The sequence below is a fragment of the Eschscholzia californica genome, unplaced genomic scaffold, assembly GCF_041429995.1.
Source record: "Eschscholzia californica isolate CP2 unplaced genomic scaffold, dmEscCali1.0.p SCAF_4, whole genome shotgun sequence".
Classification (NCBI taxonomy): domain Eukaryota; kingdom Viridiplantae; phylum Streptophyta; class Magnoliopsida; order Ranunculales; family Papaveraceae; genus Eschscholzia; species Eschscholzia californica.
The window spans coordinates 51,449,356-51,476,393 of record NW_028238461.1 but is presented as its reverse complement, the minus strand read 5'-3'; the positions used below and the strand labels follow the sequence as shown (position 1 = coordinate 51,476,393).

Below are 27,038 nucleotides of genomic sequence, written 5' to 3'. Positions count from 1 at the left end.
TAAACGGGGTCTAAGCGGTAAACAAGAATATCAATTGGGAAATTTATAGACACCCCCTCTAAGTGTTAAAAGACGCCTCCTTCCTTCACAAACTTCCTCTCAAATTTGCCTCGAGGTAGAAGCGTTTAACACAATTAAGGAGCCTCTTTAAATTCCAGTATCAATCAGAAAGTGTAGAATAAGTTTTCCATTACCCATAGTACTTCCTAAATCCAATGCCACAGCTGAACCAGTTAAAGTACATGAATCACTCACAAAGTTTGTCTGTGGAAGGGCGTTAATAGCACTAAGTCCGGGCGCTGATAGAACTTTAATGGTGCCAATAAAATCCGGGTGGCAAACGGTAGCGAGAGGGAAGCGCGGGAGAAAGCAGCGCGGGTAATTTCTGATTTTTATCCTCCCGATCTCCGTTTAGGGTTTAGAATTCAAAAGACATGCATTTTTTTTTTGTCTACTTCCATGTAATTCTCCAATTACGGTTTAATCCACATTTTAGGGTTTAAGTATATCCAGACAATTTCTTATATCTAAGGATGCTATGGCTCTAATGGCTTCCTATACGCGTTTAATATGCATCATCTTAGGGTTTTTTTTTTTAACATTTACAGGCTAAGAGGACATCTCCTTTTCAGGCTTTATGTTCAATTTTGGTTTAGGTATAGCATTTTAGGGTTTATTGATCCAACATTAGCAGATCAAAATGCCACCTTTTTTGTGATAGTGTTTCTTGGGCTTTCATTTCCGTGTCTTTCGTGATAGTCTGAATCTTGTTTTCTCAACCTTCTTCTTCTTCATATTGGTTTTCTTGTTTGTTTCCTAAATTGCATGATATTAAGAATATAACGCATTCTTGCTGATTGAGGTGATCATAGACATAAACATCAAAATTTACAAATTGTAGCATTTAATTACTCATAGGTTACAGACTCTCACAGGAATTTGAAACAGTAGGATTTCATCGCAAGCAATACTTCTTACTCACTCCTACAGGTAAACCTAAGGCATATTTGCAACTTTTGCCCTCTCATTGAATTTTATTCTTATCTTTATTGATATTTTCTCCTGCTTGAGTTAACTACTAATGCTCGTTGATCTGTTTTACCTGGTTTCAATACTATAACTAAGACACCATCAAGAAGATGATGACGGTGAGGCATATGCTGTTTGTTAACTTAAGCTGAAACCATTCAAGTCAAACGGTCTGCAATTTGTCACTTCATTTTCTTCATTGGCATTCAGATCAAGGTCTGAATTTGGGTAAGGAAGTTCAAACTCTTTTGGGATCTCCTCATTTTCCAGTTCAACAACAGAGCTAGTACTGTTGGTATCGTCAAGAAAATTTATGTTCTTGCATACCCCATTTTCTCCTTGAGCTCTAATGCTTAAAGTCATATCAGTGGAGCTTCTTTGGACTGGGAAAATCATCATCTCTGTGTCTCTTCCTGTTGGCGAACAAAATATTTTGTTTTCATTTGGTTCAGTTCCATCGAGCCTAAGTTCTACTTTATCCTTTAAACCCAATTGTGTATTATCATTATAACATCTCAACCCCATAGAAATATGTTGCATCTCTTGATCCTTTTGAAGCCCCTCACACGAGGTCAAGCAGCTGTCAATTGAACAATCTGCAAGTTGGGTTGTTTGTTTTTGTTGCTTGCACAAACCTGATAGATCTTTCAACTCACCAAAAGCAGAACTTATGCATTCTGGAGATACTTTAGAGACCAGTTCAGATAGCTGCAGTTTAGTAGCCTCTAGTCCAATGGCACCAGTGTTCTGCCGTCCAAGTGTTTCCTGGGCTTTCTCCAGCACAGACTGTAAGTATTTTCCCTGGGCCTCTATCCTTAGCTGCAAGTGTCGCTGCACCTGGTTTAATTCAGAAGATATTCAATTGAGGATAAGGTATAAATGTTTATACCAGAAATAACAAAAATATCTGCTGTTATGTACGTTCAGCCATTAAAGAAATTCTTGTGGACCATCTTCGGTCGAAGAAAGGAAGCCTCCTGTACAACAATTTAAAGGTTCATAAACATGGAGTTGAAACGAAATCATGACATCCATAATCAATTATGTAGGTAATAGAGAGTTATATCTAACTAATTTCTTGTCTTATAACGTTTCATTTTCCTTTTACTCTTAACCCATGCCATTAGTTCTGGTTCTTGTGGCATAGTTTATGTAATTCATTTGTATTGTAATACATTCATGTTAGGTTCTAGAGCTTTTCTTTTTGAAACTTTGAATGAATATATATTACCACATACATTTTCTCATTTAGTCATATAATTTGAAAGAGCCCCTTTTGTAGTGTTTACACAGTTTTGTAGGACCCACATGATTATAAATCCAACGACTGATTTCTTTTAAGGATGTTTCCTAACCATGAACATCATCCTCAAAGTTAATCGACCCTTTTCTACAGTTTTGCTCTCCATTAACAGTTTATTGGAAAGAACAACTTAATATAATGACTAGCAGTTGGATTCAAGTGAGCAAGATCTACTCATCGTGTATACAATATCAATTTAAACTTCTCTACCCCTCTTAAGACCTCAAAATTACCGCTTTCAGCAGTGGACGGGGTAAAGTTGTAGAATGAGTCATTTCTAGATATTATTGTTTAACGGTGTGAAGCATCCTCACCCAAATTCAACCCCTTGGATGGAGGCACTCACTGCTGTTTATTTGTTGTCTAAAAAGATCTGCTCTCATAGTGTAACAACTATCTGGCATTATATTGATAGCCTTGACTTTAATAATCATATAAAATTATAGAGGGCTATTTCCTTAATTCATTATTTTCTAACATTTAAGTGTTATATTCAGTTTCCGTTTCATGGGAGATTATTTTTTTCAAATCAAGGTACAAAAGAACATGTTTCCAAAATAAATTTCTCTCTGAGGGCTTTGCTTTGTCCTAGTGAGTTTTTGTAGTAATTCATCGGAATTTTTATGCTTTGGTGTCATAGTTAGCTCACATGAGTTTTGGTAAGATTGAGTGCGGAATTTGTTTTTCTAAACATGGCTACAGCCTACAGTCATTGGCACCAATTTGTCAAACTCATTTGGAGTAACTATAAATTAGCCTTTATGCTTGCACTGAAAGAGAACATCAAAGCATAGCTTGGACTTGATAATTGCAAAAGCTCACTAACACCAAAGGGAGCCAAAAATGTAGTGATTGTTACAAATAATACCTCAAGCTGTTCATGCAGCCTTCTTTGCACTTCAATTTGCATCTGTAGTGTCTCACTTATCTGGAAGCTTCTGAAATTTAGAACTGACTGTTAGTTTAAACTTTTTTAAGGAGAAAAGTCGTATCTAAAGAAATATAAACAAATTTAGTTCTTTTACTTGTTTGTATGAGGCCCAAGGGAATTTTTGCTCATCATTGTTGCTGTAACAGCACACATCCTATCTCCTGTCATTACATCTTTGAAAGATGTACAATAAATCAGTCTCTTAGATGATTAGTATTTGATGAAGCTTGCAAGCTAGATTTATCACAACATTACTTGCATAAGTTATGTGAAAATGATGGGAATGTCTTCTTACCGTTCTTGTTGAGCCCAAAACCAGCTTGAGCATGGATGTTCTTACCAAGTCTGTACTTCTGCAAGAGCAAAGCCACTTTATTTTTTGTTTCGAGAACTTTTCTAGTCTATTACTTACATGTGATGGTCATGCACTAGTATTTATATTTGCATATAATCATTACGGGTTGTCTATTTGTGGCTACCTAGTGCAGATTTCTGACGCCATATATTAGCTAGTTTGTTATATTGGGACTTAGTAACCAAATTCATAGGTGATACATGTCATAATGTTTTTTTTGTTGGGACTTAGAAAGCGTAATAAAAATGGTCTAGCCGTCTAGGTAATAATTTCTTGAAACTACTTTTTTAGAAATGTTCAGTATCATTATGTACCTGAAGATGGCTCTTTAGGTGGTACAAGGTTAGTCCTGGAATCCCCATTAACTTCATAACTGTCTTTGGTGTAGCTTCTGTAACATAGGAAAATCTCTGAGTTAGGTGCATCCCTTCATACACATTTTCTCATGTAACAATGAGCTGCAGTTTTTCCTTCATGTCAAAGGTGTTCAACAGGACCAACACACATGGTCATATAACTGGTTAGTTGCCAATTCTCTTACTGCTGTATTACTATTGTATTTATTTTAATTTGGAGCTATGTCTTAATTTGATTTACATCCAGTTCTTCATGCAATCATGCGTTGGTTCTTTACTTCTCAACAAGTTGCTGCTAACCTTTGAAGTCTAGCTTCTCTAACATAACCATTTCATTTTCTCTATGTTAACATGGATATATGACACCTTTTAGTATTTCTTATTGGATACATGGGGTACTCATATCGGACCATAAAATACCTCTTTAAGTTAGTAACTAGCCGATGCTCGATTAAAGAAAAGATGGTTTATAGTTATTTTGTGGAAACATGTACATGGATGTATCGCCGTAAGGGAATGTAATGTTACTACATGTGTGTTTTCATGTTTTAGTCATTACATCTCATTACTTTCTTGTGTGTGTAAACAATAATCATGCTGTTCTAGATTGGTATAGTTTGTAACAAAATGCCAACTGTAACCGAAAAATAATCCATTGGTTTTTGTTTTGAGTCAGTTATTCTTACTATCTGCCCCTCCAAGCTGATTGACTGCTTCTATGAATCGTTCATGAAGCTCAGGTGTCCATTTCAACCGGGGCTTAGCATCAGTTGAGAGAACCAATCCTGTACCTACATGACCATTCCCACGCCCGGGGTGCATCTTGGGTGAAGGTAAATTGTTCTTTACTTAATTTCCTGTTATTAAGATCATGATCAGTTAGATCGACCCAAACAAATATTCATAATTGGGAACTGAGATAAGTGAACTCTTCTTACCTTAATTTCCTTTTCTTATGATCCTTTTGTTTGCTAGTTAACTCGCCGGAGAAATTTGTAAGAACTTAACAGGAAGCTATCTTATGAACTCTACGCTCTGTTGGTTCTCATTCTTGACCACTTCTTATCAAACAAACAGGTTACGAGACTGTCATTTAAAGATGAAATTTAGAAGGAAAGCATAGAATCTTCGAAGAGAAAAAGACACCACGGGAACTTGAATCCATCCAATCTTCATATCAACTCAAAAATAAATTTATTACTCCTGCTTTGGGTATCTGCGGGCCCTTATCCAGAAATTCCACTTTCCATTCTCAGGAAGCCATTCATACATTTCATCTCCTGCACTACAACTATTTGGGATACCCCAGACTTCGCAATATGTTCAAGAATATATCCGTCGAAACTTTTATTTTTATTCTCATTCATCATCCCTTTTGAAAACGCAAGAACCTTATGCGAAGAAAGAGAGAAATTTTTTGACACCGTTTTGGATTCTGTTTTTTTCTCTCTCAACTTTGTTATAAGTCTGCTGCGGATTCTTAAATCTTTTTCAAGGACAGACCCCACATTCGTTGTTTAGTTAATTATGCTTTTGGGATCTGCTACATCGATAAAGTTTAATCAGATTTGCAAATATTTAGGTGCTTAAATTACAGATGGAACAACAAACTAATCATAGCTCCTCTATTATGTAATTGGTGGAAGGCTAAGGATTCTGTTGACTTGAGCATCTAAGAACAAGGGCATTAGATGCATTTAAGAGAGAGAGATTGAAATGAATATTTTAGTAAGATGCTTTTCTCCTTGGAAACGGTTGGAAGACAGGAATGGAATATTTAATACAATTCTTTATTGACTCCTAATGTAAGTTTGGTACTTATTCAACTTATTCTTGATCAAAGGGGATCAAAATGTATTTCTGGTTGGCCCCTTGTTGAATGCCCCAAACTCATGAATTTGAAGGAAAATACTTGTACACTGTGTACACCCTTCCCCGGGCCGAGTTACAGGACGCCCTTGGCTTTATCTTGACTTTTTTATATGTATTCTGTTTGGTTCATTGCGAAAATTGTAACGGATCAAGTTAAAATAATTTATTTGCTCACTACTTGTTTCTTATCGCAATTAATCTACGGAACTTTGTCTGACAGAAGAGGTGTCACGTACTCACGTACAGTGAGTGGAGAAAGGACATTGCAGAGATACAGCCGTTCACATATTTCTTGTCTCGGATTTCAACAACAAAAAAAAATATTTCTTGTCTCGGTAATTCGGTCCTCTATTTTAGGTACACCGTTTACTTTTCTATCAATATTTTAGGTGGTACTTTTTGTTCCCAAATTATTATTTTAAAGTACACACAAAATATACATACAAAATCTCATTCTATACTGTCTGAAGTAGCTTCCGGTACACTAATGTCTGACGGGACAAAAGTAAAACCAAAGAAGTATCCGTGTTAAGTTGCAATCAACCCTCTAGTTGATAAAGTCGTGTGCATTGGGCAGTAGTTGATATGATAAAGCCTTAAAATAGGACTAATTAAATTTATAATATCATATATTTATATTTATATTTATATTCTATACATGTTGTAAAGTTTTTATGCTCATAAGGTCATGCACAATAAGCATAGAGACAGTAGACCAGCATGCTATTAATTCATTAATACCTACCTGCATACATTTTACATGCATGCTGTCTTAGTCAATTAGGTTTAGGTTTCCAGCTTTGAGTTTTAATCTTGATATGCGAAAAGCTCTAGTTTGCGACTTAGAAATGGCTTGTAAACTGTTGGATCAGCTTGGCACAACACAATTATTTTCCCACCGAGAATCGTGAAATAGAAGGATAGAGCATTCATCAAGTTATTATTACAAACAGAAACATATCACCCACACTTTAGTAGTTTGTTTCATGAGACAATATTATAAAATTGAATGGAATCTCATCATATTATAGAAACCTCATCTTCTGAAGAATCATTTTAGTTAGTGTAGTATAAAGCGAATGAATTTGTATTTTATATATCAACAGATAGCAGAGAATATAATTTATGTAGATGAGTTTGTAACCTAACTAGAGCCTCGTGTTATAATGCTATCACTATATGATTCTTTTCTTTTTCTTTTGTAGATTGCGATTTGCGAATAAGACCCACAACTTCTACTCGCGAGAAGTGCGAGGTAAATATAACCAGCTCGAACAATGAAAAGAGATGTTTATGTGTAAGTCTTTGGTTGGTCATTGTGACTTGACCAGGTACCTGAATAGTAATTGGTGAGCGAAAAGTAGATAATGGTCACGGAATATTGTTTGTGCAAAAGAAAATAAAAAGTTCTAAGATTCCATTTGAAAGAATGGAATTTGAGAATCTCTCTTATTCTAGAATACATATCACAACCTCTCGTATGGGTGATATTCATCACCAGTCAAAAGATGTGCTTATTCTTTTGCCTCTCAAAACCACAAAAAATGGGTACCTGTTCTATCTCTGCTTTATCTATTTTTGCGTAAACACCTTCCTCTTTCAACTAAAGAAGCTAACCAATATATTATTCAAAGTACCCTTAAGCACAAAAACATGGTTTTTGAGTTGTAAGGACATTTTAAGACCGTCTCATCAAAGCAAAAACAGGCCCAGTTCAAAGATTGTTTGCCTGAAATTTTCTGATGAAACCCGGCCTCTCCCTTTTTTTTATCAGTTTAGGTGGCAAACCATTTAGGTATTGTCAAACGAATCTAGTTGGAATCCATCAACTTGGTTTACAGGCTCATTGCTCTCCTTATTTTTTTTAATTGCTTCATTCCAAGTTTATTTATTTATTCACTTTTCTTCTTCAGAAGATTATTTACCATAATTTTTTTTCCTTCTTTGCAGCTTCTATGCTTCTGTCAGCCAAAGAAGGTAAACAGCTTAACCCGCAATTTTTACCCTAGACAAATTACAAATTTTATTATAGGACTTAAAAAAACACTACACTACAAAGGCAAAACACTGAAATTTACAATATACCCTTCTTAAGTTGCGCCAGGGACCCTTTAGCCTGCTTCATTTGACCATGTCAACCTTGTGGAAGGGTGAGGTGTGTGTGGCTTAGAAATTTTCAGCTCAACACTGATCCAGGGTTTGATAGTTTACTTTCCCAAGTAACTCTGACAGTTTAACCCTATATATGCAAAAGAATGAGAAGGTTAGCTCACCTTGATAGAGTTGATCTGTCAACTTTATTACGCCATGAACTTAGGGGTTTAGATAAAAAAGGTTAGGTGTTATAATCATTGTTTGTGGAACTTCTTTATGCTTAAGGGTTAGTGACCCTTTCACTAGTTCAAACAAAGAAATAGACAGGTAAAGTACAACATAATGGGCACTTTTGCTTAAACAAATTCTTCTGTTCATGAATTTGATGTTCCGGGGATTTTAGGTGTCAATTTCATGCGCATATTGTTATACCCACTTCTGTGAGTGCATGAATGTTCTTCCTATAAGTTCTTAGGAGATAGAAAGAAAGATATGTTGGGTCAAGTTGATGGTATGGGGCCCAACTAAGCGTGAGAATTTGACTGGGCGTACTTAAGATTTTCTAAGTCACACCTGATCGGTAAAATAAGAACATTGTAGAATCTGGTCCAATTTTTTACACTTATCACCCAAATATCATTTTGTAGTGTAATGCTAATCAACTCTCAATAAATATTCACAGTGAGGACCTATTTGACAGGACACAGAATCTTAAATGGTTTAACAAAACCAGGACTTGAGAAATATCATAGGTGTGCCTTCCCTTCTCATTCACTTTCTTCTTAGTATTCTATTCATTAGAAGGAACTAAAGCGTTTTTAGAAAAGGAACTTATAAATCAAACTGGGCAGTAGTATCGAATCCATAACCCAAATCTGACCCCTTTAATGTCCTGGCTGGGTCGGCTGTGCCCAGATTGAGTCATTGACTATCAGGCTGTCATTGGCCACCCCAGAGCGTCTACCGTCCAATTACTCATCTACTTGTAAGGGTGTCAATCTCTATCATTTAACTAAACAAAAGCTGGAATAATGAACATTGGAAAGATGCTTATGAAAAGTTGGTCAGTATTCCCAAATGATAAGATCCTTACTTTTCGAAGAACAGATTGTGATTCGAGAAGTAGTTCGTTTGAAAATACTAACATATATAGGTAAGTGAAGATAGTGGAATATTTACTTAAAAAACTATATTCTCCCTTATGATAAGGACAGATATGAAGTACGTAGTAGTTGCAGTAGAGGTGGAACCCTACATTTCAGTCCCATCACAAAAATATAGAATCCAACTTAATTTAGATATCTTTCTATGCCACTAGGAGAAAGTGGCATGCTATGTTATCTCTATTATTAAAAGGTTCTAAAATTGAATTATATGGGTGAAGACCCAAGTACACGTGCAAAACGAATCTAGGGTGTCACCGGAGTCCAAAACTTTTCCTCTACCGTATTTCTGTGTGTATCCATTTACTCGAGAACTGAAAAGAATAGTTTGTACCTGTCCTAATTTTATAATTTCATACGTTTTAAGAATTTAATATCTGTGTATCCAATGGGTACTATTTGATTGGAACCTGTTAAGATTTTAAATACAGATTGTGTGGCATCCGATAAGTTCACTATTGGTACTCTGTTTCCTGTAGGTTATCAATTGAACTTTTAGAAGTTTCAAGGTCTCGACTATTTCATTTACTTTTAATACATTATAAGTTTCTCATCTGGTGCAATATTCCTAGTTAATTGTTGGAAAATTAATAAGTAACAAATCTTATAATATGTTATGATGTATATCAAAATTTATTTCAAATTTTAATGGCTCAATCATCTGTTTTTTTTCCACAAATGGCTCAATATCCATCTTCTATTAGTTAACATCTAATTGTTGAAATTTTGCATTAAGTGTAGTCTTCCTAATTAATGGTAAATTTTTATTAGTTATTAAGTTTTAAAGATACACATAATGGTGCATCTAGTCTTTTTGTTTAAGCATTTAGATTAATAATCTAGAAAATACTCAAATATGTTGTTTAATAACTTCTACACCTAATTAGAAAGATTGCACTCAATGAAAATGCAATGATGTATTAGAACTTTATTAATATAGGATAGTTAATCGAGCCATTAGAAGTACAAAGCAAATTTTGTTACATATTGTAACTGGTTATAAGATTTGTTATTTAATATGTTTGACATTTAATTAGGAATATTGTACTAGATGAAAAAAATCAATAGCGTAATTGAAGTACTGGATATAATTGAGACACAAAAATTTAGCTACTTACTGGAATAAGGTAAAGGGGTTGCTATTGAATACTCATCAGGTAACTAACTTGTACTAATCTTAGTGGTTTCTCAATTACGTAATATCCGATGGACTCGGAATTCTTATATGGGGATTTGGAAGTACAACCAGTTCTGGTGCACATGAATAAACGGGTACATGTTGTCACCACTTGTTTCTCAAACGAGAGTTGATTGGAGCTCATGGAGGATATTTGGCACCGCTTTGCGATTTTGTCTTAAAGTAGACCCGGTTTTAGATGAAGCAGTTAATGGCTATTTCAGCCTCTTCTTTTAGCGAATTCTATATTTTTGCTCTTAAAACTTCAATCACATTATCGATATTAGATTTTCTCGTAAACCTTCTCTATGTTTGCTTTCTGTTGTTATTTAAAACATCTTCGATTTCACGGGTTATTTTCTTTTAATGGTTGACGTATAGCTTCAATGATCTGATATACCTTCTTCTTTGTTGCTCATTAGCTGGAATCCACAGTTTGCTTTTTCTTTTCTCAGGTTGGTTCTCTTTTGGTGATTCGCTGAGTGCATTGTGGGGAATTAATCAGGGTATGCTGATGTTTTTGTGTTCTTGGTTCCTCTGTCTAGTCTTTAATTATGCTAGTTTAGGTCCTTGATTCTATGATCAATAGGTATTTATAGTCTGAAACTTTCGGTAGAGGTGGTTTCCTTACTAATTCAAATATCAGATTAATGCATCATGAAACCGAAAAGATTATTATATCCCTATGTCGGTTATTGTCATTATGCCTAACCTGAACCTTAAGTTTATAGTTAACACCAAATATCAGATCATGTTCTCTTTAGAATCAGAGCCCTCTAATGGCTTTTGCTTGTGAAAACCACTTTCGGTTAAACTTTGGTGCAATTGTGTCATTTGTTCTGCTTAAATATGGCATTCACATCTATCGAACTATAAATATATGTATATAGATATCAAAGAAATATTGTTGAAGTGTACAGCACAAACTTGATATTGGTAAGTAGATAATTCGAGGATATCAAATTTCTCTGAGATCTTATTGCGTACTTCTGCAGTAATGCCCGGCGTTCATGCAGTTTATTTAATTGTGCCGTTACACTGAGCCCTTCCACCTAGCTTGGAATGTTATCTTTAGACCATTTTTATTCTTCGAAAATGTGAATGCAGGTTAAATCTGTAATGGTCGTCTACTCTTCAGCTTGGCTCAGGGTTGGCAGGCCATGCATATATAGACAGAGAATATATCGGCCACGCCAATACATTTCTCTATGTAGCAGCAGGAAAGAGTGTGGTTGTCTTTGTACATAGATTCAATCATTCAAGTATCTTCTTTTTATTTTTGTGTAGTTTGGAATTTGAAATAAAGCTATTAGATTTATTATTAGAGCCTGCCATTTTCGAAATACGAGTGAATCATGCTGAATTTCTTAGATGTTGATTTGAATTACCAAAATTTTTATAAGACACCTTGCTCAATTTAGCTGAATTTCTTTGCAATGTGTGTTCCCTGAAGTGAGATACCACTTGTCCGACTGCCTATTGGATATTTGATGCTCAAAAATGACTAATAGTATGGTAAACCATGATTCTATTTGTATAATGATCAGTGTTTTTAGGTACTTAAAGTTAAGTCAAGTTCGGACCACAGAAAATTGAGTCGATTTAAATTTACTAGTTTCTCAACTCAGGTTTTGCGCGACAAGAGTTATTTTGCGAAAGGACACTTCACCTCAAGTTGAACCGGCTCAAAAAGAGTATCTTTGAGGGTGTTAGTTAATGAATAGAGTGGGGCGTCTTAAGATCGCCCGCTAAAAGTGCTAAAGACGCTTCCTCAGAGATAATTTTGAAAGAAAGTTATGCAGAGTGAAGGAGACACACTTCTTATAGGGGTGCCTTTAGAACTTACCGAGTGTTAAGTATAAGTGACGCTTTCCTCAAGTGTTAATTAACAATCTTATGGCTGCGATTCTCGAGTGCCTATGGGTTATAACATTCATCGGGTCGAGCTGGTCGGACTTTTAAATTCTCTGTCCATTCAGGCTCTCGGACTTAATTGGACGAGTTATTTTAAAAAATTTAGTTGCCAAAACCGTACAATCCTGTCAAACTTTTTGGGTTTATGGTGTATCGGGTGGTCAGACTCTCGGCTTTTCAATATCATAGTACATTTTGTCTAAAAATTTATTATCTATTTTACTCATCTTTTTATCGGTTCACAACAACATTTTGATAACGAAAGTATGTTGTTGTGAACCACAGTATCAAAATGTTGTTGTGAACCGATAAAAAGACGAGTATAATATATACTTGTTATACAAACATACACATAATTGCATAGGAATATTAAGTAAATAGATGACATTTTTCGAGCAAATACTAACGCTCGGGCTCGGGCGGGATTAGGGATGGGAAACGGTCCGGACGAACAGTCCACGGATACCTATCCATACGGTTCGGGCAGAACGAACGCTACTCAAACTTATCCTTCAGACAACCAGACAAAACGAACGAACATTTCGATTTTTCTCTGTAACAATGTTCGTCTATGTTTGTTTTTTAGTCAGGCATGCCGGACGCCGGTCGTGTGGGCACAGGATCATCATACACCGAGATAAAGGATCGTCAATTAGAAAGAAGCTTCTCATAGAACAATCAAAAGGGACGGAAACATCGATTATGATTTCGAGGGTTATATCTTATATGTCATAGCCTAATCTAATCAAACACTACCATCTTACTTTAAACATTTAACAAGTTCATATTTATTATGGGTGGATATCACTAACGAGTAAACAGACAACCTAACTGTACACCGGTTAGGCTCCCTTGCCCGCGCCCGTCCATTAAACATTCATCGGTCGGGCAGGTTTTGACCGGCTCGGTCACTGGACGTCCACGAACCCTTCGGGCGCAGGCGAGTATCGAGCCACGGGCCAAAATCCCACCCCTAAGTGGGATTCTTCAAAACCCAAGTCCAACCCGTTTATTTCATCTGGTCGGTCAGACTGAAACCGTTTTCGGATTTTGGGACCCGTGGACTCTAACGGACTCGGATGTCAGACGGGTTGTCGGATTTTTTTTTCCAGCCCTTGTTGATTCTAGTGAGGATCTGACCGATCCGTATGGAGTCGACTCGCTTAATGAACCCAGTCTGTCACTGTTCGTGAGTATTTAAGATTTCTAAAAAGGAACGAAACTGGTAAAAATGAGATTTCATCAGAAAATGATGAAAACCCATCGATCACCTCTCTTCCTCCTATTGGGTTTCTTCTGTTTACTCTCAATTTCTAGATCAGCTTCTTCTTCTCTTTCTTCTGTCTCAAGAGAATCACTTGGAATCTCTCCTGAAGGTACAATTTTCTAATCACCCAACCCCATTGTTTTTTTTCTCTTCAAAGATCGATTCAAATTGATTAACATGTTACTTCTTCTTTTCTTACTTGTTTTTTGATTGTTACCCCAGATTTGAAGTACTTCAAATCAGATATCATTAAATGTAAAGATGGATCCAAGAAATTTACAAAAGCTCAGCTAAATGATGATTTTTGCGATTGCCAAGATGGAACTGATGAACCGGGTACTCATTAACCTCTTAGGGTTTTGTTTTAAAATTCATGAGAAGAAAATGCTTCTGCTTTTCCTTTCTATACCTATGTATTTTATGTTGCAGCGTTTCATTTTGATGGGAATTGCATAAACTTATTTGTGATTAATGAAAAAAAATGGTAATTAAGTTGTTTCTCCCTCTCGTTATGGGAAATTTGATAGTTGGTTAGATTAGTTTGCCCAATACCCAAGTGATGGTGGAAACTAAGATTGGTTTGGTTTGTGGGAATGTGAGGGTTATTTAGTTTGGGACATTGTTTAAGGTAATAAATTCTGTTTGATTAGTTCAAATGCTTCATTTTCTCACCCGAATTAGAAGTTCGGAGAATCGTTCTAGGCATGTAGTAGGTATTATTTTTTAATGGACGTGCAACAAGATTATCAGTAGGCAACCATTTTGGTTTAAGACAATGGGTATATCGGTATTGGTTTGGGATAGGTACAAGGGCGGAGCCAGGAATCAGACCTAGGCCTGGCTAGCGTAGAAAAATATGGACTAGGTCAATAGTCGTTAATCGGTCTACCAATCGAAACGATATAAGCATTTAAGTTTTTATGAGCCAAAATATAAAAACACCAAGGGAATTAGATAAATTTTAACATTCATTGAATTAATTATCTTTAGGAGATTAAATTTTTTATCCATATATTTATAGATGTTCGTTCGAAATCTACACTGATCAAGTGAGCTATGAAGATATTTACACTGACATGTGCGTGTTCTCTTTAAAAATAAATGGCGGAAGACAAATTAACATCTAAAAATAGAAGAAGGAAATAAAATAAAAACACTAGTCCAACCATCTCGAGTAACACGGAGAGAGGGAAAGGGAATGAAACTGATCCGAAATAATCATTTCTCATCCTGGCTTGTTTACTCTCTTTAGTCTCTGCCTCCCTCTCTCTCTCCAAAACCAGCAGAAAAAAACATAAAAACGTTCTAATAATCGAACCGTTTCAATATTAGCCCTAGAACTATTTAGATTGGATATAAGCAAGAGGATAAAATTACTCAAAAAACAGAAGCATTGGAAGAGTCGAACTCCCAACCTTTCACAAGTGCACAACATAGACAAGATAACAAACCAGTTGAGCTATTCATTCCCGGATGAAAGTTCTAAGCATTTTTGTTACATATTCATCCCTGGCTGCTATGAAAGTTTTAAGCATCTATTCTTACAAATTCAAAAATCCATCCCTGGCTGCAGCCAGGGATGGTCTCTGCATAGCTCCGCCCTTGGATAGGTAGTTTCTTCATTTACCTTGTATAACAATGCGAAAGTAGAAACTTCATTGTGCTCCGTTGTTTTTTGTGCTAAATTAATGTCTTGGTATTTTTTGCTTGTTGCAGGAACATCAGCTTGCGCTAGAGGAAAATTCTATTGTAAGAATAGTGGACATGCTCCTCTCTCTATATTCTCTTCAAGAGTGAACGATGGTATCTGCGGTAAGTAACACAACTGTATAATTTAATGGTGGTAATTGTTTCTCTTATATCTACGACTGAAGTCTCTTGAAGATCTATAATACAAGTTTGAGGTTACATCCATATCAAACACAGTACAGAAGTGATGAAGTCCTTGTGCGTTTGTTTGCATAGTCTGTAACATAAATAGGAAGATTCGTTTCTGATTTCTACGATGGATGCCCTTATTTATTGTAATGGCAGAAATAACAAATTCTCTTACAATATAAAGTTATAAACCACATGCCCAGTCGATGTATTTGGGTGTAACTTGGCGATGCTTCATTTCGGTTTCAGTTGTGGCTCATATAATAGTTTAGTCATTTGAGTACACTATGCTCATGCTAAATACAAAATTTATTCTTGTTTGGAACGTTTTAGCATGTACAGCATAAGTGTTCATTTACTAGCTGATTATGATTTGCTTCGCATGGTTAACTCCTAACTTCTTGTTACTTGTATTTATGAATAGTCACTATGTTCATTTTACATTTTTCCTTACCGATTTTCCTTTTCTGTGTGAAATGGATAGACTGTTGCGATGGTAGCGATGAATATGATGGTAAAGTGAAATGTCAAAATACATGTTGGGAGGCTGGCAAAGCTGCCAGAGACAAATTAGTGAAAAAAATCGCGACATACAAGAAGGGAGTCATTATACGGAAGAAAGAAATAGAACAAGCAAAAGAAAGCATACCCAAGGATCAATCAGAATTGTCAAAGCTAAAAAGTGATGAAAAGATACTCAAAGGCCTTGTTCAGCAACTGAAAGGTACTCTCTTGCCGTGATATTGATGCTTATTAAAAATTCCATAGGTGGGACTATTTATGAATTATGCATATGTGACTGCGGGAGTCTGGGAGGATAATCATACTCTCTAGGGATTCACTCATTGGCAATCAGTTCGAGTTTGATTGATGCCCACAAACTTAATATGTATTAGAGTGAGGCTGGGCATGGTAGGTTTAGCTGTCACATATACTCCACGGTACTCACAAAGAGGCACATGTTAGGCTCAAAGAGTGCCACACGTAAGGGGGCACATGAGAATATCTAAACATCTCCACTCATTTCCAATTAGTTTTGACTTTTGAGTTGGATGCGCACAAACTTAGGTTAAAACCAAGACACAGTTGAGTGTTTCCACCGTGGAGTAATTGGGTTACACTTGGCTTAGGGAGCTTCACATTGCAGTGTTTGTATTGGTGATTGGTGGGACCGAGATTTATAAAACATTTAGCAAATCTTTTTCTTCTCATAGATCGACAATATACCAATATCATTTCATGGATTAACAAAATTCATAATGAAGGGGTAATATGAGGTTTATGTTTATGTTTATGTCTATACCTTGACTATGCATATAGACCGCAAGGAGCAAATTGAGAAGGCAGAAGAGAGAGAACGCTTAGAAAAAGAAAAGGAAGAGAAGAAGAAAAAAGAATCTGAGGAGAAATTGAACGGACAAGAAAAGGAGTCTACAGAAAGCCAACATGATGAACATCACGACACAGTCGAATCTTCGGAGGAACCGTCTCTGGAACAGGTTAGCCAGTGTTTTGACTTTCCATATGCTTTTTCTAGATGGTTAACTAGTTCCGTATTACTCGTACTTGCATGTAATTAAACATGCATTCTCTTTGTGATCACTTTTTTCATGTCATCACTCCGATTGTTTACTACCTTTATAAATGAGTATAACACACCGTTGCTGGTTAGCATGGATTTACTGCACAGTGGTCACTTTGCACATTAGCTCTATTAAGGTTATGTTATTCATCTAATGATCTAATTATTGGTTATGTTTGAAATTATATGTATTTAAGTTAATATTTAATATAAGGTGTCGGGGCAAATCACGTGAAAACCCAGAATGTTGAATGTGCGTATATCTACCGAAGAAAACAACACCAAGAACGGTGCAAGTAGTTTAAATGCGAGAGCAGCACCATGTGAAACCAACCTAATATGGGAGGAGCGTATTTTTTCCCCTTCCTCCCAAAGGTTCAGATTAGCTCTCCCAAATTAATATTTAATGGCTGCAGTTTCAATTTTTGGGCTCCATAGGTGACGCCAGAACAATCCCATCTCTCTCTCTCTCTCTCCCCGTTATTATCAACTTCAGTTGTCAGTACACTACTTCCTCTTTCTCTCTCATTCTCTACAACTTCACTCTGACTGAAAGTTGTCCTCTGTGTTTACTAGTAATTTTGAAAAAGGAAGGACAAACAAAGTTTTGTCTCGAAAATTTCAAGGTTTTCCTCCTTAAATTCAGTAATTCGGAGTTCAGGCTGCCGAGGCACTATTATTGACTACATATAATAATTTAACGACTTGTACAACCGACTATCTAATATTAAGCGATTGAAAGACGTTCTGTTTTTCCTGTAGAAAAGATTATCGCAACTTGATGGATGTTAATTCCTTGACACCCATTTACATGTAATTGAATCAAGTTGGTCTATTATGCTTTGAAGTATTTTTTATTTTTCTCACAATGTTCTAGTCTTGTTACAGGATGAATCGGAATTTAATGACCACGATGCAGTTGAAGCTGCAAATGATGATGATTCTGATCATGAAACATCTCACAGTCATGGAGCAGAGAAGGTGAACAGAAAGTCTCTCGCTCTCAGGAGTTACCATTCGATCAAAAAATAATTAGAGTGCTCCTTTTGGGCTGTTCCTTTACCTTATCTACATCATATTGAGCGTTTATTTTTCTAAATATCATAATCTACGTTGCGACAGCATGCAGCAAACGACCAGAAGACCATGGTTGAAACTGAAAGTATTGAAGGTGTTGATGAAAGTAACAAATTTGCAGATGAAGTAGTTGATGAAAGTAATACATCTCCCGATGTAGCAAAACAGGTAAAGTTTCTTGTCCAAGTAGTCAATGCAAATTACATGTTTTCCGCTACCTAAGCCTTATCCCTTTCAATCCCAAGTTTCTATCTTTAGTATATAACATTACTTGATAATGGAGCATTGGAGCCCTCTTCATTGTGTAGAAGAGTTAGAGTTTAGAAGTACATTTACATTCATGAAGGCCAGGGAACAATACAAAGAAAGAGGGATTAGTCAATTAAAAAAAAAGGTGGGTTACTGAATTAGATTTTCTGTTGTTTTGCAGGCGATAGATGAATCAGAAAATACAGAAGGATTATCTAAAGAGGAGTTAGGTCGACTTGTTGCTTCACGCTGGACAGGAGAACGTTCAGGAGATGAAACCAAGGACGTCAATGATGCCAAAAAGGAGGAACAGACAGAGGCACAAGAGACAGAAGAGAATGAACCCGATGAGGACTATGATGGTTACAATTCATCAGAAGATAATGAGAAATATAATGAAGATGTGCCAGAAGAGGAAGACGTGGATGACGACTTTGATCACTCCAACTCTGATGACTCGTATAAATCTGATGTGGAAGACCAGGCTGATTTTTCAGGTTCGTGAACTTATGTTGATCAAGATTTTTATATATGTTTTGTTTTTAAAAGTGGGTCTCTATCAAGTATCAAGTATAAGAGACTTATTATATGGTATTTTGCTACACCCGTCAGATATAACGACCACAGGAAGCTCATCATGGTTGAATAAGATCCAACAGACTGTACGTAACATTTTACAGGCAGTTAACTTGTTTCAGACTCCAGTGGATAAATCAGGTGAGGATGAAAGATTTAATAGCTTATACTTGAATGTTGTTTCCACGATGATGACCTTACATTTTGGATTTTATTATCTGCAGAGGCTGCTCATGTTCGGAAGGAATATGATGATGCCAGTGCAAAGTTGTCTAAAATACAATCAAGAATATCAAGTCTAAACCAAAAGCTTGAACGTGATTATGGTACGTGTTAGGGGAAGGTGTTGTTTTATATTTATATAACATGGATGCAGTGCGGGAATTAGATGTGACAGTAGTAGTAGTAGTAGATGTCGGAAATGCTGAGTCAATGTGACGGTTTGCAAAAGAAATGTGACTGAGAGTGATATTTCATAGTCCTAACACAATTTTGTGCAAGTTCACTCAAGTGACTGGAACATTTGAGAAGGGTATCCAAGTCTGACACTGAAAATATACTAAAAGGAGCACCATGTTACGTACTTTTATATGAAATATGGACCGTCCTTTAGTTTTCATGGTCATGAAGTATCCAATTACCCGATCACTGGTATCAAATTATTGTCTTGACATTTATTTTCCCTTGATTTTAGGGCCAGAGAAGGAGTTCTATTCCTTTTATGATCGTTGCTTTGAAAACAAGCAAAACAAGTATGTACACTAATGCTCTGTTGTGCTTATTGCTTGATGTTGTTCATCTCCCGTTCTAGCTAAGTTAGGCTAACTGTTTCTCTTTTTCCCTTTTGATTTCAGGTACGTGTACAAAGTTTGCCCATTTAAAAAAGCTTCCCAGGTGGAAGGCCACAGTACAACTCAATTGGGGTAAGTTTCAATCCAACAATTTTTATATACGTGATAGTATCGCAAAAGCCACCGAGAGCTTATTCCTAGTGCCTGGAAACAAGTTCATGGAATGTACTTCTTTTATTTAGGTGGTTTTCATATCAACAATTATATATATGATTTCCACATGTTACTAATGATTCACTACGACACTAAAGTATAATGTGACAACGTCATCTTTGTTTGTCAATAATTCATTCAAACAAATAACAGAGGAGTCTTTTGCTACACCAGTATATGTAGTCCATAGTGGTTTAATCTACTATATAACTCAAGCAGGGTTAACAAGTCAAGCTTTTGAAGCCTTACATCAAGCTCGTTACTAATTAGTTTTTTTTCATTTTTGGGTATAGGCACTGGGACAAATTCGAGGACTCTTACAGAACCATGTTATTTTCAAATGGTGATAAATGCTGGAATGGCCCTGATAGAAGTTTAAAGGTAATGGAATCTTTTCTTGGAAGCTAAGAGGCTCAAACGTGAGATCGGTTTTCATATTTATTTTTTATTACTTCAGTGCATCGCCATATCCCTTAAAGAGTAACATGTTGGTGGGTAGTTAGTTTGCTTTCCTTAGTTGGATCAAGACCCATCCTAGTTCAGGGAAGATTGGCCTAGGACCGAGTTTAGGTCATGTAACTCTTCTTTTAATTGGCCTCCCGGATATGGATAAGTTGTAAGAGTGCCCAATTTATTTAATGTTGCAGAGAACTTAATGTGTTATTCAACTAAACTACAAACAAAATATACCCAACTAGATTACACTAGGAAAAGCCATTAAAGAGAGCATAAATAGATATAGGCGATAGATTTTTCAAAGACAGATACAGACTAATTGTGCTATATTTGCACTAGGCTAAGGCCATAGGGCCAGGCGATTAGATAAACTACTAAAGTGCCCCAGTTTACATTCTTTGAATCTTTAGGCTCCTTATTGAACTCTAATTTTCTTTACAAGCTTATTCCACTGAATACATCCAGCAAGAGAGCAAATATAAGCTCCTAACAAGTTGCGGATTCTTACAAATAGAGAACTTGGAGACGTAGAAATACCCAAAATATGCCCGACTCAGACTGTCTGGACAAGTATGTGGCGTGGGCCTTTGACTGCTCTTGCATAACTCAGCAGCCTGAGCGGACCTGGCAAACCTCACCCATACCCCAGTGTTAGGGATGAAAATATATATTTTAGCTGTAGGCCAACTGGACAAATTCCATGCTACATTAAAAACCGACTCCTGACTAAAGCCTGATATATTGTCAGTATGCATAGACTTCTCTTGGAAAAGCTCATATTCCGTGGTACTTTGCAGGTGAAGCTTAGGTGTGGATTAAATAACGAGCTCACTGACGTTGACGAGCCAAGTCGTTGCGAGTAAGTATCCCTCTCATTCCGTTTCCCTCTTTCACGTTCTTCTCTCTGTCTTCACTTTCTGTTTGTCCTTGCAGATACGTAGCGATATTGTCCACCCCAGCTCTATGTCAAGAAGAAAAGCTAAAGGTACTTGTTGCTACCCAAGTTATCCTTTCTGTTTTTCTTTTCCCTTTGCATCAAGAAGGATCTGCTGATGTTCTGTAATTTCTCAATGTTGCAGGAACTACAAAATAAACTAGATTTAATGAACAAAGAACAACCTAATAGCCACGACGAGCTTTAAATCTTTTAGGTCTTCCTCAAATTATATTCGAGTACAATTGATTTGGTGATAAATACTTCATGAGATTCAATTAGCTTGCGTGGCGGATTTGCTGAAGTCTTCAAGTAAAAACTGTCTACTGCCTAATTGCTCCCTCTGGAATTTTTGCTATTTGTAGCCTTTCACTAAATGTGACACTTAGTAAGTTAGAGAAGGTGATGGGATCAGGTTAATGTGAACTGGTTGGGCTAGATCTTGAGCATTGCTCATCTTGTTCTACTTGTTTGGACTGAGCAAAGTAGATTAATATACTAACATTTGATCCATCTTCTACATTATATTTTACTTTTCTTTCTATAAGATTGTCGGAAAATCGTAACAATGATCTATAAAACGGTAGCGATGCCAACCTTAGACAGCCCAATCCAGCGAACCCTTTGAAAAGAAAACTCAAGTTGTGTGTGATAGCAAGAAAACGAATTTTGTGAAAGTATTCATTTCAACAAGTTTCAGGAAATTGTAGTATAGGTAATCATATTCGAAACTCCTTATAATTGATATCGTCTTCGAACCCTACGGCATATAACGTGTCATATAGCATATGCTTCATTTTCATGTGTTAGGTTTGAATGTTAGATTATAAAACAGGAAACTGGGCCGATGACCAAATTTCCTGAAAATTTTAGTTAAAAAGAAAAATTAAGTTTACGTGTTTTATTTTTTGGGCATCACATAATTTTTCATATACTCTTCAAGCTCAAGCTTTTATCTGGAAATTGGGCCGAATGCGCTGTCAAACACAACTTCAAACCGAAATGAAGGCACTATCAAAGTATCAAACACTACTTCAAAGTTTCAACCAATTGGGCCGAATGCGCTGTCAAACACAACTTCAAACCGAAATGAAGGCACTATCAAAGTATCAAACACTACTTCAAAGTTTCAACCAATTGGGCCGAATGCGCTGTCAAACACAACTTCAAACCGAAATGAAGGCGCTATCAAACACTACCTCAAAGTTTCAACCGGGCCATATTGTTCGCAAAAAGAACCTAACAATGAAAATAGTCTAAATTCCAAGCAACAAGCTCTCTTCCTCCGCTTGATCTCTTTCCTCTTCTCTCATCACCTATTGTAGCTGACTAGCTGTTAGATTTGCATGCTCAATTGATTCATCTCCATGTTTTAAGCAAGGAATACAAACAGGAGCGGAAACAGATAACAGAAAACTGATTACTAAATAGATCAGATATATATACCCACCAAAACCATCCAGACAAAAATACAAGTAAAATGAGAATGAAGCAATCAACTAAAGTGTAAAAAAAAAAGAGACGATTCTTCAATGATGAAGTTTTCCACAAAGGGAAAGATATTTTCTTCCCAAAATTCAGTAAAATGAATGGTTATATACAATCCAACCATGATAATGAATTAGATGATTATAAGTAACCAAAAAAGCCTCTTCAATTCCCATTTGTACTAGTATCGCCTTCCGAAGAACCTGTTGGTTGAGAGACAGAATTGGCGTCACCATTCTGATTAGTGTTACTAGTAATAGTTCCTGACAAAGAAAACAACCCAGTAAAAGGCCATGAAATTGGAAGCCATGATCTTATACCATTACCATCTTCACTGTTATCTCTCTCTTCACCATTGTTTTCGACCCTGTCACTACCATTCCCAGACTCATTAGTATCGACCTTTGGTCCGTCTTCTGAAGCAGCAATCTGGAACCTGCAAACTGGGCAAGAACTATGAAGCTCAAGCCATGGCAGAATACACCCACTGTGGAACTTATGCTTACATGGCATCTCCTTAGCTTCGGAACCAATTTCAAAATCCTCTAAGCAGACCGAACACTGCAAATTCTCCTCAATTTTTACTGTTGGCATTGCTTCTACTGCCTCTTTCTTCGCTGGTGGAGTCCCGTATCTGTTTGGGTCATTTTCTGCTAAATGATGAAGTAGTAAATCTAAACCTGGCCCGATTAGATAATCACCGAAAGAACCAGGAACATTCTGGTGTAAGTTTTGGTTATGTCCGAATGACCCTTGAAGAATTATGGCCTGGCTGAATGGATTGATCAGAATAACACGATCACTGTTATTCACTCTTTCTCTTACATTTTCAGAGTTTTCTTGCTCAGACACGATTCCTGAACGAAGGGTATGAAGCAAACGAAGAAATGCAGCTGAACTTCTCCTCCTACCTGGAAGAGCCAATGCAAGACCACTCTCTTGTTCTGATTCTCCTCTTTGTGATTCTTCACCCTCTTCTACAGACTCCAATTCTGTTCTTGATAATCGACGATGATTACTACCTCCTCCCATCATGCTAAGCAAGATTGGAGCCCAAAGAGAACGTGCTCTGTCCGATCCTGGACCAGTTTCACGGTCCACCCGATTATCCATTTCTTCGACAAACCCACTTTCACAAAATGGGCATTTTATCTCCATTTCCATTACTGGGTTCACCATTTGTGAACACATATGGCACCAGTATCTAGCAACCAAAGCTTCATCCATCTCTCCTCCCACTACTAATCCTTTTCCCTCTCTGCCTCTGCAAGTTGAAATAAAAATACGCTTCAGAAATGAGAAAACATGGACAAATATCTAAAACCCATAGAAGCACTATATTCTGCTATCCAATCACTAAATATCGAGCACATTTTTCCAAATTCCACAAAGCCATAAGCATGAATCATATTAAATTGCACGTGGGTTTTAGCCGAGTTGGTTGTGTATGTATGCCCTCCAAAATCCCGGAGGTCGTGGGGGCGTTGTTTCTCTTGTATTACTCCATACAATTTATAGGTATAAATAAAGTTGTAAGTAGTTATCATGGCGATTTGTGGTTCTTCGGTAGATGTTTCATGTATCTCATGACGATGTGATGTGTTAATTCCATCTCAATGATGTCTTTATGCCATATGACGTAAGGCGTGCTCGTGCAATATGACATATTGATCAATTAAGAAAAAGAAAATAAACAACTTCCACAATAGGAAAAACCTAGAGAAATTGCTTCACTTTCAAAATCAGAACATCCAAATACATGAATCAACCCATGGAATCCTCGTGTGAAGCCCGCTTTGGTTGGGTAGCAACACGTGTTTTTCTGTACTACAATGAGCATGACCTGTAATACCGGTCGTGGAGATTCGTGGTCATTCGTGCAACCGCTTTGCCATATAGGAAAATATCCTAAAACTAATATATGAACACATAGAAACACAATTTTAGCCATTTTTCTCTAACTCTACTAACATATTTTCCACAAACCAGAAACCCATTTCGAAATAAAAAGAACCACCCATATACCATATGAGAAATAAGATTTATCAACACATTTTGCAACCCAACAAGCAGAAATGAATCAATTCATAAATATATAAAAAACCCATAAAGATTAAATCCCATCTTCTCACATTTCAAGTAAATAATCATACCTGATGGAAGATAATCAATCAGAGGCCTCCCTGAAGAAATTTCCCAACCAAAAAAAAAAAAGAAAACGAAAATCAAATCAATACTGTATTAAGAAGAAGAAATTGTATTATCACATACAAATGGGTTCTATCAGAACAATGCATAAATACCCTAGACAAGTTAGGTAAATGGAATTAAATTTGATTAGGTAATAATACCTTTGAAAAGAGAAGAAGAAGAATCTAGAAGAAAGAATAGAAAGAGATTGAGACGCCAACAATTACTACAAAGGTTAATTGGAAGGATCGTGAAAGCTGTGGAAATTTTATGTTTTTGTTTTTACCTTTGAAAAAAAGACAGAGTCTGGAAACAAATTTGATTCTGAGAGGGTTTTTGTGTTGGTGGATGAAAATGGAAGTTGAAAAGAAACAACCACAACCAACTCTCATTTTCCTCTGTTTTTATGTCCTTTGGTTTTTCCAAGGGCCTGTTTGGGTGATACATACACAACAAAAACATTTCAAAATACCAATAAGTGATCAGAGAGTAGATACTCTACCCGCACGTCAACACTTGGTTGTCCAAGTGGTTCAAGGTGTTGACGTAAACTCCATAAACTTGGAAGTCCTAGGTTTGGTTCTCACGAGAAGTGGAATCTATGATTATTGAACTTTGAGTTATTAAATAATGTAAAAAGTATGTCGATTTCTCAAAAAAAAAAAATACTATTATACCGGGACACAATGTTGGCCGGCTAGCAGGAGATAGTTTCTCTCTAAACTTCGTCCGCCCGCCATACTACCGTGTGATTCAACAAAGGTTGTGATTGGACAAACAGTACGAGTGATGATAATTTACTTATATTCCTCTTATGAAAATATTAGTTCATAACCGTTATTAGTTTTCAGTTATAATTTTAATCTTATCTTGAACTGAATGTTTGCTTTTAATTTTTATCGGACATTTTTCAAGTTAGATTTCGTTTTACTCTTTTGCTTTCATATACTGCTCTGAGTTGCGTCTAGCCTAATTGCAAAGTAAACTTTGTTCTTTTGCGAGTTTTGTTAGTTGCGTCTCGTTAAATTTTTTTCTTTTTTGTTGCAAGGCGTCGGGGCATTCGTATTGTGGTGGAAAAGGTTTAGGGACTAGGGTGTGGAATCATACAACAAAAGTGGGCTAAATTAGACATAAGCTAGATCCCTCAAAATTTAGAAAAGGGGCGCCTTTAGCAATAACAGGGTGCATCTCTACCACACGTATGAATTATGAGCACGTGCTAGTTAAGGAGGGAAAAACCCTCGTATCTATAAATAACAGAAGATAGGTAACCCTAAAAACTCAACTACTTGATCTTATCCGAGCAGGAGCCGCCGTTCACTCAATCGTCACTCATCAAGGTCTCAGCTTGAATCGGTTGCGCCGCTGCCTGAGACGCTCCTTTCTCCGGTTTGGAATCGTTTCACTCGGCATAAACCCTAAGTTTCAAGCTGCCCGAGAGTGTGTATGGTTGGGGTAAGAACGGCAGTTGTTTCTGCGATGACGACTGCCCGCGGTCAGAGTCTCATTGTTCTCCTTTCAAAGTTAAAGAGAGTAACAGAGACAGTGATGGCATCAGCGGGCTCACCACCACTACCATCCCCCAATCCAAAACAAAACCCTAAAATTGATTTATTAGTTTTTCATCCCTTCCAATTTCTTATTTGCTTACATGGTAAACTAGGGTTTTTTTTTTGGGTCTGTTGCAAACGTACTTAGGCATTGATGATTTTACATTTTTGGCTAATAATAAAAATTTAAATGTGCAAAAAGTGAATTTAGGGGATCCGCTTTGCTGCTTTGACTATTAGATGTTTCTGCTGCCTGTAATGCCCCAACATCTTTCAACTCAGTGGTAGAGATAATTTGTCTAGATTTCTTTGTTTTTTCAATGTCAGATCTGAAATCTGACTCATGGTACTATTTAATTCTAGGTGTAGTATAGTTGGAACGTCACTAGATCTAAGTTTTGCAATTGTATTGGGCAACTCCAAAGGTTTCCCATTTCATTAACATCACTAGGTGTAGTATACTTGGAACGTCTCTTATTTTTTTATGGGGTAATTTCTATATAGGTCAAAATAATATAGAAAATAAGTGAAAAAGCATAAAACATTTGAAAATTATTATTCAGGTCAAAAAGTGTGCAAATACTAAAATATCC

General features: G+C 36.5%; 2 protein-coding genes, 2 long non-coding RNA genes and 1 pseudogene across 12 annotated transcripts; 3 read left to right on the top strand and 2 right to left on the bottom strand.

The window, feature by feature from the left end:
- The first annotated feature begins 293 nt into the window (after positions 1-293).
- Positions 294-1,201, top strand: LOC147545851 (uncharacterized). Its single transcript, XR_015223753.1, has 3 exons — positions 294-378; positions 936-990; positions 1,126-1,201. It is a non-coding gene; the product is annotated as an uncharacterized LOC147545851 (long non-coding RNA).
- LOC147545850 (myb-related protein 2-like) lies at positions 888-5,041 on the bottom strand. The gene is made up of 7 exons (XM_086636480.1): positions 4,890-5,041; positions 4,661-4,831; positions 3,933-4,009; positions 3,559-3,616; positions 3,358-3,436; positions 3,201-3,270; positions 888-1,866 (listed from the first exon to the last, which is right to left on the bottom strand). The coding sequence occupies exons 2-7, from the start codon at positions 4,794-4,796 to the stop codon at positions 1,168-1,170; spliced, it is 1,119 nt and encodes a 372-aa protein (XP_086492606.1). The 5' UTR covers positions 4,797-4,831; positions 4,890-5,041; the 3' UTR covers positions 888-1,167.
- Positions 1,947-11,714, top strand: LOC147545849 (uncharacterized). Of its 5 annotated transcripts, none has more exons than XR_015223751.1 (9): positions 1,947-2,074; positions 4,007-4,138; positions 4,715-4,807; positions 6,067-6,203; positions 7,052-7,101; positions 7,797-7,823; positions 8,623-8,692; positions 10,736-10,786; positions 11,388-11,714. It is a non-coding gene; the product is annotated as an uncharacterized LOC147545849 (long non-coding RNA). The 5 variants fall into 5 exon arrangements; XR_015223752.1 differs by having other exon boundaries at positions 1,957-2,078; XR_015223750.1 differs by having other exon boundaries at positions 1,957-2,078; positions 4,651-4,807.
- A 1,519-nt stretch (positions 11,715-13,233) lies between these two features.
- PSL4 (calmodulin-binding protein) lies at positions 13,234-21,730 on the top strand. Of its 3 annotated transcripts, none has more exons than XM_086632215.1 (16): positions 13,234-13,570; positions 13,684-13,797; positions 15,178-15,273; positions 15,824-16,063; positions 16,660-16,838; positions 17,810-17,902; positions 18,044-18,166; positions 18,429-18,744; positions 18,860-18,964; positions 19,048-19,149; positions 19,518-19,575; positions 19,678-19,746; positions 20,121-20,208; positions 21,081-21,142; positions 21,217-21,268; positions 21,363-21,730. In XM_086632215.1, the coding sequence occupies exons 1-16, from the start codon at positions 13,426-13,428 to the stop codon at positions 21,423-21,425; spliced, it is 1,905 nt and encodes a 634-aa protein (XP_086488341.1). In that variant the 5' UTR covers positions 13,234-13,425; the 3' UTR covers positions 21,426-21,730. The 3 variants fall into 3 exon arrangements, 2 of the variants coding, with proteins under 2 accessions (XP_086488341.1, XP_086488342.1); XM_086632216.1 differs by having other exon boundaries at positions 13,321-13,570; positions 13,684-14,265; positions 15,072-15,273; XR_015223057.1 differs by having other exon boundaries at positions 13,372-13,570; positions 20,121-20,569; positions 20,642-21,142.
- A 904-nt stretch (positions 21,731-22,634) lies between these two features.
- LOC147545847 (E3 ubiquitin-protein ligase SIRP1 pseudogene) lies at positions 22,635-25,281 on the bottom strand (annotated as a pseudogene). 2 transcript variants are annotated; one of them, XR_015223055.1, is made up of 3 exons: positions 25,057-25,281; positions 24,859-24,888; positions 22,635-23,969 (listed from the first exon to the last, which is right to left on the bottom strand). The product of XR_015223055.1 is annotated as an E3 ubiquitin-protein ligase SIRP1 pseudogene, transcript variant X1 (transcript). The 2 variants fall into 2 exon arrangements; XR_015223056.1 differs by having other exon boundaries at positions 25,182-25,281.
- Between the last annotated feature and the right edge of the window lie 1,757 nt (positions 25,282-27,038).

Bases quoted from the DNA above. Each gene is read 5' to 3' on its own strand.
- PSL4 (XM_086632215.1), top strand. From the start codon at position 13,426: ATGAGATTTCATCAGAAAATGATGAAAACCCATCGATCACCTCTCTTC. The intron at 18,745-18,859 runs GTTCGTGAACTT...TACACCCGTCAG, and splicing joins AGACCAGGCTGATTTTTCAG to ATATAACGACCACAGGAAGC. The intron at 21,269-21,362 runs GTACTTGTTGCT...TCAATGTTGCAG, and splicing joins GTCAAGAAGAAAAGCTAAAG to GAACTACAAAATAAACTAGA.
- LOC147545850 (XM_086636480.1), bottom strand. From the start codon at position 4,796: ATGCACCCCGGGCGTGGGAATGGTCATGTAGGTACAGGATTGGTTCTC. The intron at 3,617-3,932 runs GTACATAATGAT...TTGCTCTTGCAG, and splicing joins ACCTAAAGAGCCATCTTCAG to AAGTACAGACTTGGTAAGAA. The intron at 3,271-3,357 runs GTAAAAGAACTA...TCTAAATTTCAG, and splicing joins CTTGGGCCTCATACAAACAA to AAGCTTCCAGATAAGTGAGA.